Genomic DNA, 18,920 nt, shown 5'->3' with positions numbered 1-18,920 from the left:
CGAGAAAGCGTGCGGCTTGCATACGCGATGACCCTTTCCACGCCACCTTGGTGTTGGACGAGTACGGCGCCGAGGCCGACGTTGCTCGCGTCGGTGTGGACTTCGGTTTCAGCCTCTTCATCAAAGTGCGCAAGAACAGGGGATGTTAGCAGTCGTCTGCGCAGCTCGGCAAAAGCCTCCTGCTGCTCGGCAGCCCACACGAACTGTGTATCATTGCGCGTGAGGTGGTACAGGGGTGCGGCAATCTTTGAAAAGTCGGCGATGAAGCGGCGGTAATATGCGCACAGACCCAAAAAACGTTGCACACTTTTCTTTGTTGCAGGAACAGGAAAGTTGGCGACGGCAGCAGTTTTCTCGGGGTCGGGCTTAACGCCATCGGCACTCACGAGGTGACCGAGAAACTTCAACTCTTTGTACCCAAAGTGGCACTTCTCGGGCTTTAGCGTTAAGTCGGCCGATCGGAGGGCATCTAATACTGTCCTCAGGCGTTCAAGGTGTTCGGCAAAGGTTTCGGAAAATACGACGACATCATCGAGATAAACCAAACAAGTTTGCCATTTTAGTCCAGCGAGAACGGTATCCATCATCCGCTGGAAAGTTGCCGGCGCTGAACATAGCCCAAAAGGTAGCACTTTAAATTCGTACAGTCCGTCGGGTGTCACGAACGCCGTTTTTTCGCGGTCCCGCTCGTCGACCTCTATCTGCCAGTACCCACTCTTTAAATCAATGGAGGAGAAGTACTGGGCACGACGAAGTCTGTCGAGCGAGTCGTCGATACGAGGCAGCGGGTAGACGTCTTTTTTGGTGATGTTGTTCAGTTTCCGATAATCCACGCAGAAGCGGAGTGTCCCATCCTTTTTCTTCACCAGCACGACAGGTGAAGACCAGGGGCTGCTGGAAGGTTGAATGATTCCATCTGAAAGCATCTCCTTCACCTGCGTTTGGATCGCCTCACGCTCCTTCGGTGAGATACGGTACGGCTGCTGATGGATGGGGCGGGCATCGTCGGGCGTAATGATGCGGTGCTTGAGAAGAGCCGTTTGCCGGACTTTCGACGAAGAAGCGAAACAGGAGGAGTATTCAAGTAGGAGGGCACGTAGTTCTCGCTGTTGAGTCACCGAAAGGTCCGGGCTGATGTCAAGGGATGGGCGCACAGGTCTAACAGCGTCGAACGCGAAACATTCAGAAACCTCCGCTAAGGGGTCGGCGAATGCGATGGCAGTAGCACGAAAAAGGTGCCGGGGCTCGTTAGAGAAGTTAGTCACCAGGAGCTCAGAGCAGCCGTCGCGGAGGTGGATGAGACCTCGCGCTGAGCAGATGCCGTGGGTGAGCAAAAGGGACAGGTTGCCCTCTGCGACCGCTGTCCCTTCACGTAGTCCGTCGCAGTGAACACTCACAAAAACGCTGGCGCGTGGCGGAATCCAAACGCTCTCGGCGGATATTCTAAGGGCGGCGCGGCGTGGACAGTCCTCGGAGTAAACATCAGCTTTCTCGGTAGAAAATGTGACAGTGCGCTTTCGGAGGTCAATAATAGCTCCATACTCTCGGAGAAAATCAACGCCAAGGATACAGTCACGGGAGCAGTTCGGTAGAACTAGGCAGCTGACAACAAATGTGGAGCTGCGAATTTGGACTCTTGCTGTGCATAGGCCAAGCGGAGTTACGACATGTCCGCCAGCCGTGCGAATCTGCGTGCCGGACCATGGTGTCATTACTTTTTTAAGAAGCGCCGCTAGCTTTCCGCTTAAAATCGAGAAATCAGCGCCAGTGTCCACCAAAGCACTAACCTTATAGCCATCGAGAAGCACGGGTATATCCAACGAGAATCGATCTCCGAGTTCAGGTACTGCAGTCGTTGCCTTTAAATCGCGGTCGGTCGCTGTTCGCGTTGTCGGGGGGTCTTGTTCGTATCGATTGCCAGCGGCCTCGCCCCCTGAGGTCGCTCTCTTTAGTTTTCCCGGCGGGGACTTGGCGACCGTCTCTGCGCCATCCAGGAGGAGCTTTGGGGCTGCGGCGAAGGTCGGCGTGGTGATGGAGACCGAGACTGCCGCTGGGGAATTGTCGCCATGCGCTGCTGGGCTACGTAGTCCTCGATCTCCCGGGGTCGTTGACCTCTTGGTGGACGGGGCATGTCGATAGGGAACCCCTGCAGCCCAAGCTGTCGATACGGGCACTGGCGATACAGATGACCGGGTTCCCCGCAGTGAAAGCAGAGACGCCGCCGATCCGGAGCACGCCACAGGTCCGTCTTCCGCTGGGGTGATCGTCGATTGTCGATGTAGTACGTGTCGGGGTGTGCGGAAAACAGCGAGCCTTGATTGGACGGAGGAAACTGCGCCGAAGAGGGCGCAGGACGTTGCAAGGCTTCAGCGTACGTTGGACGACGGCACTCCGTTGGTAAAGGCGGCGGGTCAACGGACGGGAACGAAGGTCTCAAGGCTTGAACCTCTTCGCGGACCAGGCTAGCGAGAGAGCCGGCCGTCGGCAGGGGAGCACCGAAAAGCGCCTGGAGCTCTTCGCGCACAACGGAGCGGATCAGGTCGCGGAGAAGACCAGGGTTAGCCCCGAAGGCAGGAAGCGGCTCTGTAAGTGAAGCGGCGAGTACCGGCCGGTCGTAGGTGGTAGACCGCCGCAAGAGCATCTTCTCCATCGTGACCGCCTCCGAGAGAAACTCAGCAACAGTCCCAGGTGGACTGCGCACGAGGCCAGCGAAAAGTTGCTCTTTAACGCCGCGCATGAGATGGCGCACCTTTTTATCTTCGGGCATGGCCGGGTCAGCTCGCCGGAAGAGCCGAGTCATATCCTCCACGTACATGCTTACAGTCTCATTCGGCATCTGAATGCGAGACTGCAAAGCCCGTTCAGCCCGTTCTCGACGATCCGTGCTGGTGTAGGTCTCCAGCAGGCGTCGGCGGAACTCGTGCCATGATGTTAGGGCGTCTTCTCAGTTTTCGTACCAGGTACGTGCACCATCCTCGAGACTAAAGAAGACGTTTCGAAGTTTAGCGGCGTCGTCCCACTGGTTGAATGAGGCCACGCGTTCAAACTCGAGAAGCCAGTCCTCTACGTCTTCGAGCTGACTGCCGTGGAATGGTTTGGGCAGTCGCGGATTCTGCAAGGTGTAGTAGGCAGCAGCTGGCATGACAGGTCGATGGGTGGGTGCTCTGGCAGACTCCAAAAGCCCGTGTTCGGGAGGTAGGCCTTGATTTCTCCGGCTAGCACGGTGCACGGGGGTGTCCACTAGCGAAGGACTGGAGCCCAGGGTATCCGGAGGAGTATGAGACATATACAGGGATCTTTACCCAGCGCCTACACCAAAATATGTAACGGAAAACAGGGAGACAGGTCGCTAACCAGCAGAATACAGCAAGCAGCCAGCCAGCCAGCCAGCGCGAGACACTTCAACGTCTTCGAAGACACTTCAGCGCCACCTGAGAACACCAGGTGGCAATATACATACCTACATTCACGTAGGCAGTCAATAAATTGTCCAAAGGCTGCAAGTTTATTTAAGGTAAGCATGTCCGCCATTGTGAACCACGCGACTTATGTTGTGGTTATACGAGTGAATAGTGGCGTGCATAGTTCTTTCCTAGCGCGCTACCCTTCGTCTCAGTTGCTCGGAGAAAAGAATTATTGTAAAAGACTACTTTCATAAACACTCGTTTTATGTCTCTCAGTTACCTGGAAGGCGCAAGCGACCACCTGGACCGTTCGTCCGAACTCCCCGTATCGTGTCACGAATGCGTCGAAGAGGGCGTTGCTCGTAAGGCTGCCGATCTGCTGGGCGAACCACCAGGCTGTGTGGTGCAGTAGGTCCAACGCCGTGTGCTGTGCCATCACTTTGTTCATGGTCTCCAGATGCACTCGGCTCTTGGCGTGGATACCGTCTCCTGGCGAGATGGTGATGGGCCGCTGCGGAAGAAGGTAAGGTTCGCAAGCGTCGCACGTTTCCATTGGTTTGACAGCGAAGCTCAGTGGGTTGGGTTACCGCGAATGGAATATTTCGCCCGAGTGCACACAGGCACAGTACCCAAAGTGCCTCCAAACGCTGGATGCTTCCCTGCCTAACACAAAAAAGCGAAAGCATCAGACCTGGAAGTCATGGCAACAGCATGAACGTGCGCGCATTCTTTCGGATGCATGGGGCATCGAGCGATATGCACCCACTGGCAGCTTGATTTTAATCAAGTTATTAATGGTAGTCCTACGCATCATTACTTTCTCGAAAAGTTTCAATGGTATCTACTCAGACTACCTAATTAACTCGTTGTCTTTGATAATCCTTATAGTCCATAGTCAAAAACAACGCTATTGGAGCGCCAGCATTTTTAATAAGGCGCGAACCTGTTCAATCGTGTCCGGGAAACGACCACAGCTGCTCTCATGAGCTCGCAGAACTGCAAGAAAGCGCTCAGCAGCTGATTATTACCACAAGCGGCCGCCAGTTTGTGACGTACTTTGTGGAGTATTTTACCTCCTTCAAATTGTTGAGCAACTGTTTTTTGAATAAAGTAGTTGAGCAACTGTTTTTTGAATAAAGTAACAATCAAGTAACAAGGAAAGTGAAAAACAAAAATTATGTGCAAACGTCATACAGTGTGTAGGCTGGAAACGCAGTCAGTAAATAAGTCAGTGACAATGACAAGAGCGAGTAAATCTTATTTTTAAATATGTAAGTGCTGCACGCACAAGGGTTTAAAGAATGGTTCACTCACCACGGTCGACTGAAATTTATTTCATGAGAACAAACGCTTGCAGCACGGAATATCTAGATATAACTGGAAAGGATTGTTTCATACGAGAAAAAAAAGCAAGGTAACAAGCAATAATAAAAAGATGTTTGCTTTGAAGGCTGAGGCTGTAAAGGAGGCAACAGGATTATTCTGCAACTGCCAGCATGCTTAAGCCGGCGTTGTGCCAAAGACATTTTCGGCGGCGTTGTATAACGGAGCATGGTCAGTAGGTATTGACGCATGCTTGTAGATCAACAACAGGCTATAATTTTTGTTCGGGTTTCGTGTGCACTTAAATAAAAAAGTTTTAGGCCGAAAAGAAAGGCGAAGATTTATACCAATCCGTAGTCAAGCGTGCTGGTAGGAGTCCAAGACTAGATAGTGCGAGTAATGCGCGTCTTTAGGCAGTTTTAATCAATCGTTCACACCAGCAGCTTTGCGAGTATACCACATCTCAACTGTGAGGAGGCACGTTTCGCCAGCTAACTTACTGCCTCTGGAATGATAGAATGGCATTAAATCGGCGAGTGTTATATCCTTGCCTAAACCCATATTTACATTCTCACTCTAGAAATAATGTCAGCGCAAAAAAGAAACGCACTGCTGTTAAGCGAGATGTACGAGCGAGCCCATCGGTATTTTGTTTTTTCGTGCACTCCGTTGGAGCCGATTTAGTTCTGCTGTGACCACGTTTGTTTTTGTACTTTTAATATTTGTATGTTTCTCTTTATCAAGCAGTAAGGCGTCGGGAAACTAGAGCTGGTTTTAAGAGCTAAGCCACCCGCATCGACTGAGCATTGCACTTCACCATTCGTCTCGTTCATGCAAGTGGTGATACGTCTTAATTTGAAATATATCAGTTTGTTTTAGTCACTGTTTCAGGATAATAAAAGAGCGGCCTTCTGTATAAACGCTTTAATTGGCAAGCGCATTAAAAAACTATGCTATAACAGTTTAGCTGCACCCCTGCTCAGTCAAGCCTTTCACACTATAGTGATATTTATTGAAATCGTGTGCTCCCATCCTGCTAGCCGCAAGCCTTTTGTCACTTGCCAACCTTCTCGTGATTATCTCTTCTGACCTGAGATAAACGGTGGATAACGTAGAGATGCATGGTTAAATATTTCCCGCAAAAATGTCACATGCATGTGGCGCATACGCGTGCAGCATCGCCATAATTTTCAAGTCAATCTTGCTAAATTTGTCACATGCGTATGCCGTGCACATTTAGGTGTACATTTGCCCTGGAAGCCTTGTGCTCTTCAGAAAAGCACAATTCGTCTCGATTGGATGAATTCTACCAGGTGCAAAGCTTGCAGTGTGATTGTCTCCCATTGAATGTCTACTGAAGAATCTGTTTTATTCATGCGAGCAGCCAGCAATGATGACGATGACGACGCGTAATGATGATGATGAATGATGCAATATCTAAAGGAACCCGAAACACGCGCTTCTGCTATCAGAGCAACATTTTAATTTAATTAATAACGTCAAACACATGCGACTTTAGTTATCTACTTAGAAATCAAAGCTTTTGAGTGCATTCGGGCTCAAATTCAACCCGACGCTAATTACTACCGCGAAAAACGTAAATAATCCAATTATTACGAGAGCTCATAGTGCTTTAATTGTATTTGAATTTTCTGCAGATGACAAGCGCAGAATAATACCTTGTTTTATCAGCCCGTTAAGTCCATACAAATATAATTACCGAATTACGCTTATCCCATTTCGATATTGACAGGACAAGCATTTAATTAGGAAGTGCAGTATGGAGAGAATCGAGCATGCTCTAAAAACGAAGATATCATAAAAGCGGTCAAGAGGAAAGTAGGCAGAGGCTAAATAAGACATATGCACTAGCTGACAAAGCCAATGCCATTAGCAGAATGGATAAGATAGTCAAAGTAGCCGAAGAGTTCTACATAAATCATACAGCTGCGAATGCAATCAGGACGTTAATGAGGTGAGCTAGTAGCGCACAGCAAATGGACATCCCGCCAGTCACGAAAGAAGTAAACAAAGCATATTGGGCAATGCAAAGGGAGAAAGCAGCTGATGAGCAGCAGATCTCTTGCAGGGCTATGGGAAGATTGTGCTCGAAAAACTAATCACCCTCTACGCACAATGCTTTGCAACCTCGAGCACACACGAATCATGTAAGAACGCTAACAGCATCTTAATCCATAAAAAGGGTCGTGAAGCACTTGAAAAATACAGATCGATCAGTTTATTTTCCGCTTCCGACAAGTTATTTACTAAGGTTATCGCAAATAGAATCAGACCAACATTATATTTCAATCAACCAAATGATCAAACATTTTATGTGCAGAATATAACCAACCCCTATATATAGAGCTAACAGATGACGCGAACGCATTAGACTCAGTCGAAACATTCATGCAGGAACAGCGGAATCACGATGTAGAAGAGCTTTATGTAAAAGCACTGGAAGATATCTATTACAGATGCACATATACTGCAGTCCTGCCGAAAGAGAGCAAAAAATATTCCAATAAGGAAGAGGGTGCGGCAAGCGGAAGCGATCTCTGCAGTGTTACTCACCGCCTGTTTACAGGAAGCATTCATAAACCTGGATTGCAAATAGCTAGAGATGAGAATGAATGCAGACTATATAGAGTAATCTGCGAATCCTTCATGACATTTGCAATTAAATGCAAACTATGACCAATGGCAAAGCAGAACGGTTGGTACAAATTTAATATGCGGGATGCCAAAGCAATGTTCAGCGGTCTCGGAAGGAGAGAGTAGTTTACGATTGGCAGCGAGGCGATGGAAGTGGTAATGGTATACATCTACTTAAGGCAGGTAGTGGCAGCTGATCCGGATCATGAGAGGGAAATTACTGGAAGAATAAGCATGAGGGGGAGGGCATTTGGTAGGTTCTCTTAGATCATGAGTGGCAGTTTACCAATATCCCACAAGACACAAGCAGCTGCATCTTACCGGTACTCAGCTATGGGGCAGGAAGACGGAAGTTAAAGAAAAGGGTTCTTCTTAAATTGTGGAAAGGAAAATGGAAATCAAAATCCTTTGGTGCAGTGTTAGAGACGGGAAGAGAGCAGAGTCGCTATGGTAAAAAATGGACGCTAACTATATCTTCGTCGAGATCAAGATATGGACTTAGGCAGGGCATATTCAGAGTCGATCCCACTTGTCTGGAGTGGGCTGACGGGCTCTCCGTACTGCACTTGCCCGACGCCCGGTCGCATGCACCGGGTTTGAGATGGCGTGGTCAAAAACGCCATGGTCGTGGATGCTGCGGCCTTCGCGACCGACCAAGATAGAAGCCTGCGTGATTTGCTAGCCGCAAGTGCTGGCTCTGTATTACTGAGAGAAAACTGGTGGCGACAGGGCCGTGAACGCGCATCACGTAGCCCGCACGCACTTTCACGTCGTTATCGCATCGCGCGAGGCCTCGAAGCACTGCGATTAGAGTGGCGTCAGCGCGACGTTTCCTCGGCTCAGCCAGGAGTGCTATTTCAATGATAAAGAGTCCGTGGTCTTGGCACGCAAATGACACGGGCCAATATCTCGGTCGGCCGCGAATTCTGCAGCGTCCATGCTCGTGGCGCTAGTTGCCGATGGATCTCGAACCCGGTGATTGCCGCCAGGCGTCGCAGGCGCAGTTCTGAACGCCCGTCAGACCCCTCTATGCAAGTGCGATCGACTCTGTAATGCGAAGGCAAGGGAAGCGATGGTCGTTGAGGGTAACTGACTGAATTTTAAGAGACGTGCAGCAGAGGCGACAAAACTTTAGGTGGGCGGATGATGGTTTATGGTTTATATGAGGGTTTAACGTCCCAAAGCGACTCAGGCTATGAGAGACGCCGTAGTGAAGGGCTCCGAAAATTTCGACCACCTGGGGTTCTTTAACGTGCACTGACATCGCACAGCACACGGGCCTCTAGAATTTCACCTCCATCGAAATTCGACCACCACAGCCGGGATCGAACCCGCGTCTTTCGAGCCAGCAGCCGAGCGCCATAAGCACTGAGCGACCGCGGTGGTTAGGTGGGCGGATGCGACTAAGCAGTTGCTTTGATAAGGGGGCCGCGGCTGGCACCAAACATGGTTAATTTGAAAGATACGAGAGGCCTTCTACCTCCATTGGGCGTATAAGGTTGATGATGGTGAACCTTTCTTTATACATCAATTACAATTACTTAGTTGAGTTTTTTTCAACTGATATGAGGACCGAAGGATGGAAGGGGAGCGGCTCCGCAATCCCCGGCTAACTGATGTTCGGACTTCGGCTGCAACGAAATGACCCTGAATCGTAATATTTTTACGCGTTTTTCGAATATCACATTGGTAGATATAGCAGTTGTTCCGCACCATCCTAATACAATGCTGATCCGGAAGGACAATTATTCCGATTATTCTTAGCCTATTGTTTCCGGCCAAAGGCAAGCTGCACTGACAGCAGCTATCAAGTTGTTCCACTGCGCGCCTAAAAACTGCTGCCGTCAGCCACTTTGGCAACGGCATACGCGAGACCACATTCTGAAAGATTGGAAGCGCGTGTTTGGCTGATAACATTCTGGACGCCCTCGATGTAGCCCGATTAGCTGACGCACGCCACCTGTAGCTTCAAAAGAGCGCGGAAACTCATGCAGGTGGGGTGGAAAAGTACTGCTATAGTGCACAAAAAATTAATTTTCTTTTCACTACGCTGTGTGCTGCCTATACGGCTTAGAGTTAGGGCTAGCACGAGTAAGGCAGTCGTTAGTATCGGCGCGGCCGCCTGGGCGAGCCTGAAGCCCGCTCATCCCATTAAAAATAGCTCGCTAGAAGAGGTAACTGCAGGTTATTCCAGAGAAAAGAACACAGATTCAACCCGTGCCCAGTCTCTGAAGGAGCCTCACATCGACAGTGCTACCTCGTCGCAGCTCGAGAACGACAGAGACTGGCATATGCAGCGAGGCAAATCGAAGCATGGGCACCACATGGGACGGTGACTGCTTCCAGAAAACCTTCGGTGCTCCTTCGGCCCACTGACAGCACTCCGGTGAGTGAAATTTGCACCACTGCACTGGAAGCGGTAGCCTTAATAAGTACCTTGTTGCCAATGCACAATAAGCTGATCAGTCAGTGACTTTTCGAGTCCCGGAAGTCCCTTTTTTTATGGATTAAGGTAATGATGCCGTTCTTCGAATATTCCGACACGCTCGAGGTTGTAGGACATTGCATGTACAGGGTCGCCAGTTTTTCCAGTACAACTTCCCCACCGTTCTTAGTAATACCTTACTAATCGGCGCTTCGCTGATTACATTTGAATTGAGGACAGCGCAGTGAGATATAGAAAGGAAAATGATGGTGCAACGTTAAGAGACAAGAACAGAGTGGGTGAGCGAACAAATGCGAGTTAATGACATCCCAGTTGAAATCAAGAATACATGGACAGGGCATGTAATGCGAACGCAAGGTAAGCCATGGCGGTTAAGGATTACAAGAGAAGACAAGCTTAGGAACTGTCTGGGGAACGTCAGATCGGCGGATGAGACTAGGGCATGTGGTGGCCGCAGCCGGCGCAGGACATGATAAACTGGATAGATATTAGAGAGGCATTTGGCCTGCAGCAGGCTCAGTTCGGCTGATGATGACAACGATGCTCTGGAAACGGGAAAAGTCCGAGCATTTTGCAACGTGACCCCCTCCCCAAGCGACAAATCCGATTTGATCACAATAACTGTCGGCAGCAAGGACATCTCTGGAGCATCTGCCTCGTAAAAAGAGATCCTTGTCAAGCAAAGCGAGTCCCGTAGGAAGATCCCTGTAGACGTTGTACCACTCAACAACGAAGGCACCAGAAATTGAAGGCCCATGCACACGATATGCGAACAGGCAAACATACCAGATATTAAGAAATTGTGCGCCAGCAACAGCGCCTAAGCTAGGCTCGTGAGATACCACGTGCAGCTCATGACGACTCGGCCCTATCGGCCGAGACAATTACGAAGTTGTATGTACCTTAACAGGTGTGTCGAAAATGTAGAGGAACGCATGGAGATCACAAAGATGAATGACTGCAATCGATAGTGAGTACGCGATCCTGTCGACGGGAATCTGGTGACGTAGAAATAATGCCAAAAAGAGACTCCCAGTACAGTACCAAATTTGCAAGCATCGTTCATACCGTGTTGCATTGCCCGTACTTTTACATGCAGAGAAATGAGCACTAGCCTCAACACGTACATTTGGTGTGCCCCAACACAGGCCCGGACGGTACACTACCGAGTGTACAGAGCTTCTACTTGCAATACAAGCTCCAGTTGGCAACGTCAAAGAATAAATACATGGATCTAGCAAGATTCTCAAGAATAACGTCTCACCAAATCCCGATCCCTTTCCTCCTTCCCTATAAAATGGACACGGAGCTTCCTTTTATTTATTCATTCATTCATTCATTCATTCATTCATTCATTCATTCATTCATTCATTCATTCATTCATTCATTCATTCATTCATTCATTCATTCATTCATTCATATGAACAACTGTGGGTACACCTGCTGCAGTGCGTTTAAAGCACTACCGACAAGAAACCTAGGGGTGCTGCCTTTGTATTTATTATACATCAAAAACTGCGAAAACATTTTGCACAGATCCATAGAAACTGTGGCCGACAGAAAAACTGCATGACAGAGTGGCTGCATGCCCGCAATAGAGCGCTGCGGATTTTTGAGAGTTTACCGACGTTAGTATGATAACCGCTTCTCATTTGCTACTGGTGTATGAGGTTTAACGTCCCGAAGCGACTCAGGTTATGAGGAGGAGGTCTCCGGATAATTCCGACCCCCTGGGGTTCTTCAACTTACACTGACGTCTTACAGCACAGAGCTCTAGCATTTCGCCTCCAGCGAAATGCAACCCCCCCGGCCGGCGTTGTACCCGCGTCTTTCGGGCCAGCAGCCGAGCACCATAGCAAGTGAGCCATAGCAGCGTCGTGCTCCTCATTTTTGGCGCTTTCTTTTTAATACGAGCTTTTGATTGGGGGATGTTCCAAAGTTTGATTTCCTTAGTGTTTAATAAGTAGCTACAGTTTCAGGGCCCAGTGGTGCATCACTGAGTAAAGAAGAGGTGTACAAGAAGTCAGCAGGGACTTTTATTGACGGGAACTGTTACTAATAGCAGCATAAGTCATTGAAAAACACGGCCCCAAAAATCTTTTTTGCATAAAAGCAACTCTCTCTCTCCTAACAGCATAGCTGTATATTCAAAGGTGGCACTAAAGAAATTGATAAATAGAAAGAAGAGGAAAGTGCTAGTCCTTACCCCTCCTTGAAGGGTGCCGTCGAAAGCCTTGAGCAAGGCCGCTGCCCAGTCGGACCCTGACAACCTCGGCAGGAACTCTCTCAGGTCGAGCAACCTTCCGTGCACGGCCGTCCAGTCCTTGGCGAGGACAGCTTCATTCAGGGCGTTGAACACTCGTGCCTGTGTAGTTGGCAAATTAGGAATCCGATGAAGAAGTCGTTGGGTGCCTACTGTTACACACAGCGTAGCATACCTGCTCCGACGAAAGGGCTCAGCGCTATTACAGAAACATTAAATGATATACGATCGGTTTAGGTTGTTTTATGGGGGTTTAACGTCCAAAGCGACTCAGGCTATGAGGGACGCCGTAGTGAAGGGCTCCGAAAGTTTCGACCGCGCACCTAGGGTTCTCCAACGTGCACTGACATCGCACTGTACACGGGCGTCTAGCATTTCGCCTCCATCGAAATTTGACCGCCGCAGCCGGTGTCAAACCGGAGTGTTTCGAGTAAGCAGCCGAGAAGTGGTATACGAATCCACCTCATTGTTGCCATGACGTGTATCCTTCCAGACCTTCACAAGCGATTCCCTCATATTCATTTATTTGCCACCACAGAGTCCTCATGAAGCAATTCTGAATACTGGTGAAATTTCACTCCAGCTCCTTACGAGAGGAGAATGAACGGCCAGAAATGTTGATGCCGGGCGGAAGTAATGAGCAGCACTAATAATCGCGTCGCGGGGTTTACACATAGCTAAAGCAAAATGTCCACTCTTTTCCCCTTATATACTGGTTTTTATTGTCTTATTTGGTAATTTTTTACATACCACCGGCATAATCACTTCCCAAGTTAAATCCCCTGGGAGGCAAATAACTCGCCCCATCATTTCCGCTTACCCTGATCAAACACAGCGCGCTTTTGGAACGAATAGTCATGGCTTACTGTACTTCGCTTTCGAGGCAATTTTTGAGCCGAGTTTCAGGTTGTCGTAGGAGATTTCATTGCTTATTTAATTTGTTTTTGAGCGAATAGATACGCTGCCTTCACGCGTTGCTCGTGAGAGCAAAGTGCGCTCCTGATTTTCTTATCCTCCTAAGTTTCTAGACAACTATTTCTGCGCAGTTTAATGAAACGTGTTTTTTGCATGTCAAAATGATCCAAATAAACTTTTTTTTCAATGTAGCCGTTAAAAACGAAAAAGGGAAGTTCGGAGCTTGTTGGTGCCGAGTTCGGTACTCTGGGACTTCGTGCGTGTGACAGTGCAGGAAGCAGCTCTGGTTCGGAAGACAACTGAGGACACGGAATTACGTCCATCTGAATTTCCTGCTGCAATGTGGGTTCTGACACTTATTTAACTTCATCTTGAAATGGTCGGGATAGTGGCCACTCATGTCTTGCCATACATTATCTAGTGGTAGTGAAATAAACTTAGCCCATTGGCTTGTAATTGCCTCCCAGTCATTTGCGCGTCTTCTCGAGACCTCCTTGAAGTGGGTACGTTTGCTTGCATGAGCACTTTAATTTGCTCTGTAGATCCACAGATGTAGACTCTCTTTCTTGTGAACGATGGCATCGTCATTGTCCCCGTTCCACTCTATGCGCCTATTGTAGCATGCATGCCCTGTCCAGGAAGCGTGTGAAAACGCGAACAGTCCATTTCTTGCTGCGCGCAGTGAATCATTAGTTCCGAGCATTGCAGTCAGTCAGGTGAACTCCGCCCATGTGCCTAATTTATCTGGCTACAGTGTCAGGTTGCGCGACTTCGGTTTTCTTTTCCTCCTTTGACCACTTTCGTCATTTGCCCTCTCGCTTAGTGTCAAAGGCAGTTGACAACATCATGACTGACTTGTCCCTGCTTTTCTCTCGAGAGAGCTCGTGGCCACTCCGTACACTGAAGTGTGATTCACCACTCTTAAATGATCTGTCATTCGCCGTTGAAGCATTTTGCGTGAAACACGCGGTGAGATAAAAGCTCTTTTTTTTAATCCAAAAACCACGCTACAGAAATGTTGCTGTCAATGAACAGAATCTTGCTTATCGCTGAGTTACAGTTGTCATCACAGCTGTGCATTTTAGCGCAATTGTGATCAGACCTGTTGATTTCATCATCTTATTCATCTGAACCTTAAGCGCCGTTAGCAGACAAAAATGAGTTATTACTGTCTGACAAATTGACATAATTCGTGATCGGTCAAAGGCCCCGCTTAATTTTACAAAAGCATAACTGAGTCTCAAAGTACCCAGCAGGGTAACTTCAATTTAAAGCTCTGAAAACATCAATGTTTCCGTAAAGCGTATTTCAAATTTGCATCAGCATGAGCCATACTTTCTCTAAAATAACTTCTGTGCTGCGTAATGACCCGAAAGCACCGGGGAGTAAATTAAAAATAACTATCTTCAGCATGTAGACGAATACGTGCACGGAAGGTGGACATTTTGATCTATAACTGCACATGTTGTTATAACACCACAGCTGGAAGCGCCATCTAGCATACAGGACTAACAATATGGTCAGCCGAATTGAGCGATGCAGGTCTCAATACTGTAAGTTCATTTAAAGAGAAGCTGCCAGTCTTTGAAACTAAGGCACACAATTGGGTGCTCAAGGAACACGGAGGTTATGGTTCGGAAATATCGTGTATACCTGAGCGAGTTCACGGGCTCGTTGGTTTTGCACGGTGAATATACAGGGCAAGGCACAAGGCAAGAGACAGAAAGAGGAAGACAAACACTGTGCACGTGTGTGTCTTTTTGTGTCTGTCCTTTGTCTTGCGCCATGTGCTGTATATTCACTATTTGCATATCTGACCTAGATAAATCTAGTAAGTCATTGCTTCCACACCAACAATAAAATGTTGCGCCTTCTCTGGCTCCAAACTCCACATTGCCGTATGAAAAGTGAAGCTGGTCCGCTTAGGATATCCTCGAGATCATCGCCACGAAAACGTCCATACGCCTTATGCTTTGTCCTTGGTCCACTGTTCCTCGTCGTTTATGATGCGCAAGGCATGAGAGTCATTGCTGTCAAGACCGATGGGCCTCGCCATCTGTAATGGCGTCCGAGCTATAATCGTAATCAAAACAAAATCTAGTACAACATGCGGTTGCTGTGACGGGTTGCGGTTTGTAAATGGAGCTGACGCTAGATTACGAGAGCATACAACCAGCAGATTTCGCGTACACCGTTACTTAATCCGCCATCTCGAACATCGAGCAAAACCTAACACACACAGAACGCGAGCGCGCCTCACATTCGCACATTGTCATCCACCAAAGCACTATCATACAGCTACAAAGGACAGCGCTAAACCTATCCACTACTTGCTGGCCATCCTAGTTGGAGTTTGTAGAAAAACTGCCCCAGATAGGCGGTGGTCCCGGGTTCGATCCCGTACCAGGACGAACTTTTCTTACGCGATCGTTCTGTGCAAAGCTGTATAGCATATGGCTGCGATTAACTGAATGCTTATGAACAATTACTCCTCATTCCCATTGATCATGTCTGTCGTCACACAGCTCCGCTTTAGAAGCGACAGTAGAGCCACCGATTCAATGTCTCACCTCCACGAGGATACTGTCCTGCCGGAGGAACTTAAGGTAGTCTGCCGTGACGGCGCTGCCGTTGTCGTAGAGGGCGTGCACGAAGGCCTCCACATACTGGCGATACAGTTCCCGCGAGGATGACGTAATCATGTGGAGCCGGCGATAGGCCAAGACGAGCGGTTCGGGCGACAGCACGCAGAGGGGAGCGTTGTCGCTGGCACCGAACGGGAGAAGCTCCAAGCGGAACCACAGAGGAACCAGCCACTTGCCCGAGAGGACCGCGAGGTTTTCTATTAGGCGCGCGTAGCTGGGAGCGGTGCGGTACTGCTGCGGGGACAGGAATGCGAGGTCGCCACGGCTCAGAATATCCTTGAAGGCTTGGACGCCAGCTTCGTCGCTTTTAGGTCTCTTGACCAGACAGAGTGTCATGAACTGCCGCGCTCGATTGTAGACGCTTTCGCCACCTGAGGCGTCGCCAGTGTACGTCATGGCGCGGAGATTGGCCAGCGACTGGATCCAATCCATCGTCACCTGCGACGCGGTGTGTGCGCATTCTTTGCAGGTAACATGGCAGAGCAAGGTCAAGTGATTACATCTGGCAACGACTCTTAAATTAAGGCAGCGACACCTTTTTCGATTGTGCCTAATAATCAGCCGTTTATACAGGGCGTCCAAAATTAGGCTATACAGATTTTCAAAAAAAAAAATGCCGACAGCAGTACACGTCATTTTTTGCACATGGCTTATACGGTCAGGCGAACACAGAGCGAAATTCTCGCCGTAACTTGGGTAATTCACAAAAATAATAATTCTGTACAGCAATGCACTTAGCGTGCATTACTGTAAAGAATAAGTACAGCCAGCACCCTAAAAATATTATTCTATTTTAGTACAGCTTTAGTACTGAACCTCTGCCCTGAGAACTGCACGTCTTAAATTTCGGCCCAAACCGTCTAATTACGCATGCGATACCGCAGCCTAAGGCTCCTCCCTTGTGTGACGCAGACGCATTACAAAAATTGTAAAAAATAAAATAGTTTTGGAATGCCACTGTCTTCAAGTTTTCAATATAAGCATGCACGCTAACTGCCATAAATAGAAAGTTAATGATTAAATTTTAGTTACTCAGTTTGCGTTGATAGTTTTTCTCATATTTGTGTCCCGCTAACCGCGTAACCCATTCACAGAAACGGCTTGTGTGTACTGCTCTTCTTACCTTTTTTTCGTAAAGCCTAATTTTGAACACCCTGTATAATCTGCGCTTCCAGTCTTTTCCAACGCAACTGGCACATTGACTGAAAGGAAGTACTGAACGCTACGTTTACTAACAAATAGCAAGTATGCTTGTTTTCTATTATGGCTCATTCACACTCCAACATTTCTCAAAATCTGCGCATAGAAATTCGGCAAGACTAACAGATGAAAGGGTACATTTTATGCAGGCTTTGGAGCCATTAGACTAACATGTCCATTATGCGGCCGGCCTAGTTTGGCCCCTTACGCCTCAGACAAGGTAACGTTAATTTCAGTCGAATCGAGCACACAACGCCGAACTATTTCTCATAATTTATTGTCGACTTTAAAGAGCCCAACCTTTGTTCCTTGCTCATTTAGTTGCAGAACCGGCAAAAAGATCCTGCAATGATGATGGACCCAGCGCTGAAGTCGTCGGCCACCATCGAATGTATAAAAGGTGGAAACAGGATAACAAGAGTCACGCAGTTCCAGATAACCGACCGGCATTAGCAGAGTATTTTTGAATTTTCGCTAACTTTCTACAGGGAATAACAATGTTTTTGTGTGGATGTAGCAATGTCGAATTTCTTTTTTTGACAGATCGACGGTTTCGTTTTCTTCATGGTCGTGAATCTTCAGACCACTTACATCAAATCAGGCAACCGCGATAAGCTCTGTTTTGTGCAGACCGCTAAACAAACCACTCGTATTGCACCTTGAAACTACATAAAGCGCCACTTTTATTTCACGCGTGAAACATGCGAACACTCCACTGTTATCGGCACCGGCTGTTTCCCGTCTTCTCGATAATGCAGCCCACTATTTCAGTGACGACGCGGCGCTGTCGAACCACAGCCCGGACATCTGTACTGGACCCAACCGCGCGCACACTAGACAGCCACCTTTTCTCCGCCTCCTATTATCCTCCTCCAATTCTCACTCCTCTGACACCCGTATTTTTCGTTGCACACAGCATCTCCATGGCGTCCATCCAAACTCAGACAATTATTGAACCTATCTTTCCTCGCACTGTCCTCTTTCCTCTCTATGAGTGGCACAAAATATTACTTTGTGCTAAAAGCCACCAGCCGAGAGCGTAATAAAAAAAACGATGGAATTGTTTGCTAATGCGTTAACTAACTCTGGCATAATTATCGTTGAAACGGCCTCAAAGTTTACTGTGTCTGAAAAGTGAATAGAATGGTAAATTATAACCTATTGCTTGGCCAGAACTTGACTACAGATCCTGTCGGCAGGTTTATGGCTCAGTTGTCGTCAACATAGCACTAATTTTCATCGCAATGCCACAGCTTCTCCAGTCACTGTAGCATGTTTTCGCACAGTCCAAGCTAGACTCTCTTCAAATTTTGCTCGAAATTAAGATGCGGAACAGCTAATTCACAGGGACGTGCACCTCATCAACGAGAGGTTATTAGTTTTGACCCATGTGCTTTGCGCCATTGAGTTACCTGTCCCGTGAGGGTATTAGATATACCCGGGAGCTTCTGTATCCATGCAGAGCACACGAAAAGGCTGAAGTCGTTGCAGGGGTCGACGTAGCGGGTCCTGTTCATGCCCAGAACGACCGTGTGCGTGCTGCAGTCTGGAGTGGTGCACACGCTGCGAGCGACGGTTTTGTTGGTTCCGTTGTGCTTGACGTCGCGACCGGAGAATGCCCACGGCACAGCCAACAAAACGAGCGCGGTGACCACAATGGCCGCCAGGGCACCCGAGAGGATGATTCGAGCCGTGTTCCCCTCATCAGATGATGCCATCAACACACCGACTTTCTTGCGCAGCTGCAGAAAAGAAACTGTTGAACTTAAGGTGTGACGATTTCAGCTGGGGGTAAGCGTTTATGCGATATTCCAAAACTCCAGAGTAACGACCGTGTCCTGAAGAAAACGCACACATCAAGAATGGCGAGCAGAGTCAACGCGTCCACAAAATGGTGCACTTTGCAGCAACACTTATTCATCCTGCCTTCTTAAGGCTGCATCTAAGGACCTGGGCGTACCTGTCGCAGTAAATGAGTGTCCTGGCACCAACGAGCTCCGTGAACACTTTCATCACTCCAGTCCAAAAAAAAACCTATGATCGCTCCCACCCACGTACAAACCATGTGC

General features: G+C 48.3%; 1 protein-coding gene across 1 annotated transcript in view; it reads right to left on the bottom strand.

The window, feature by feature from the left end:
- The window catches only part of LOC144093784 (neprilysin-11-like), a 29,529-nt gene extending 10,942 nt beyond the window's left edge, over positions 1-18,587 (bottom strand). Inside the window, exons 1-4 of the mRNA XM_077627489.1 lie at positions 18,264-18,587; positions 15,577-16,089; positions 12,035-12,193; positions 3,685-3,915 (exon numbers count right to left, since the gene is read on the bottom strand). Of these exons, the coding sequence (XP_077483615.1) occupies positions 3,685-3,915; positions 12,035-12,193; positions 15,577-16,089; positions 18,264-18,569 (1,209 nt within the window). The 5' untranslated portion in view covers positions 18,570-18,587. The remainder of the gene's footprint in view (positions 1-3,684; positions 3,916-12,034; positions 12,194-15,576; positions 16,090-18,263) is intronic.
- Between the last annotated feature and the right edge of the window lie 333 nt (positions 18,588-18,920).

Source organism: Amblyomma americanum, chromosome 6 (genome assembly GCF_052857255.1).
Source record: "Amblyomma americanum isolate KBUSLIRL-KWMA chromosome 6, ASM5285725v1, whole genome shotgun sequence".
NCBI classification, from domain to species: Eukaryota; Metazoa; Arthropoda; class Arachnida; order Ixodida; family Ixodidae; genus Amblyomma; species Amblyomma americanum.
Note: the sequence above shows the minus strand (reverse complement) of the source record. Positions and strands in the feature narration are given on the sequence as shown.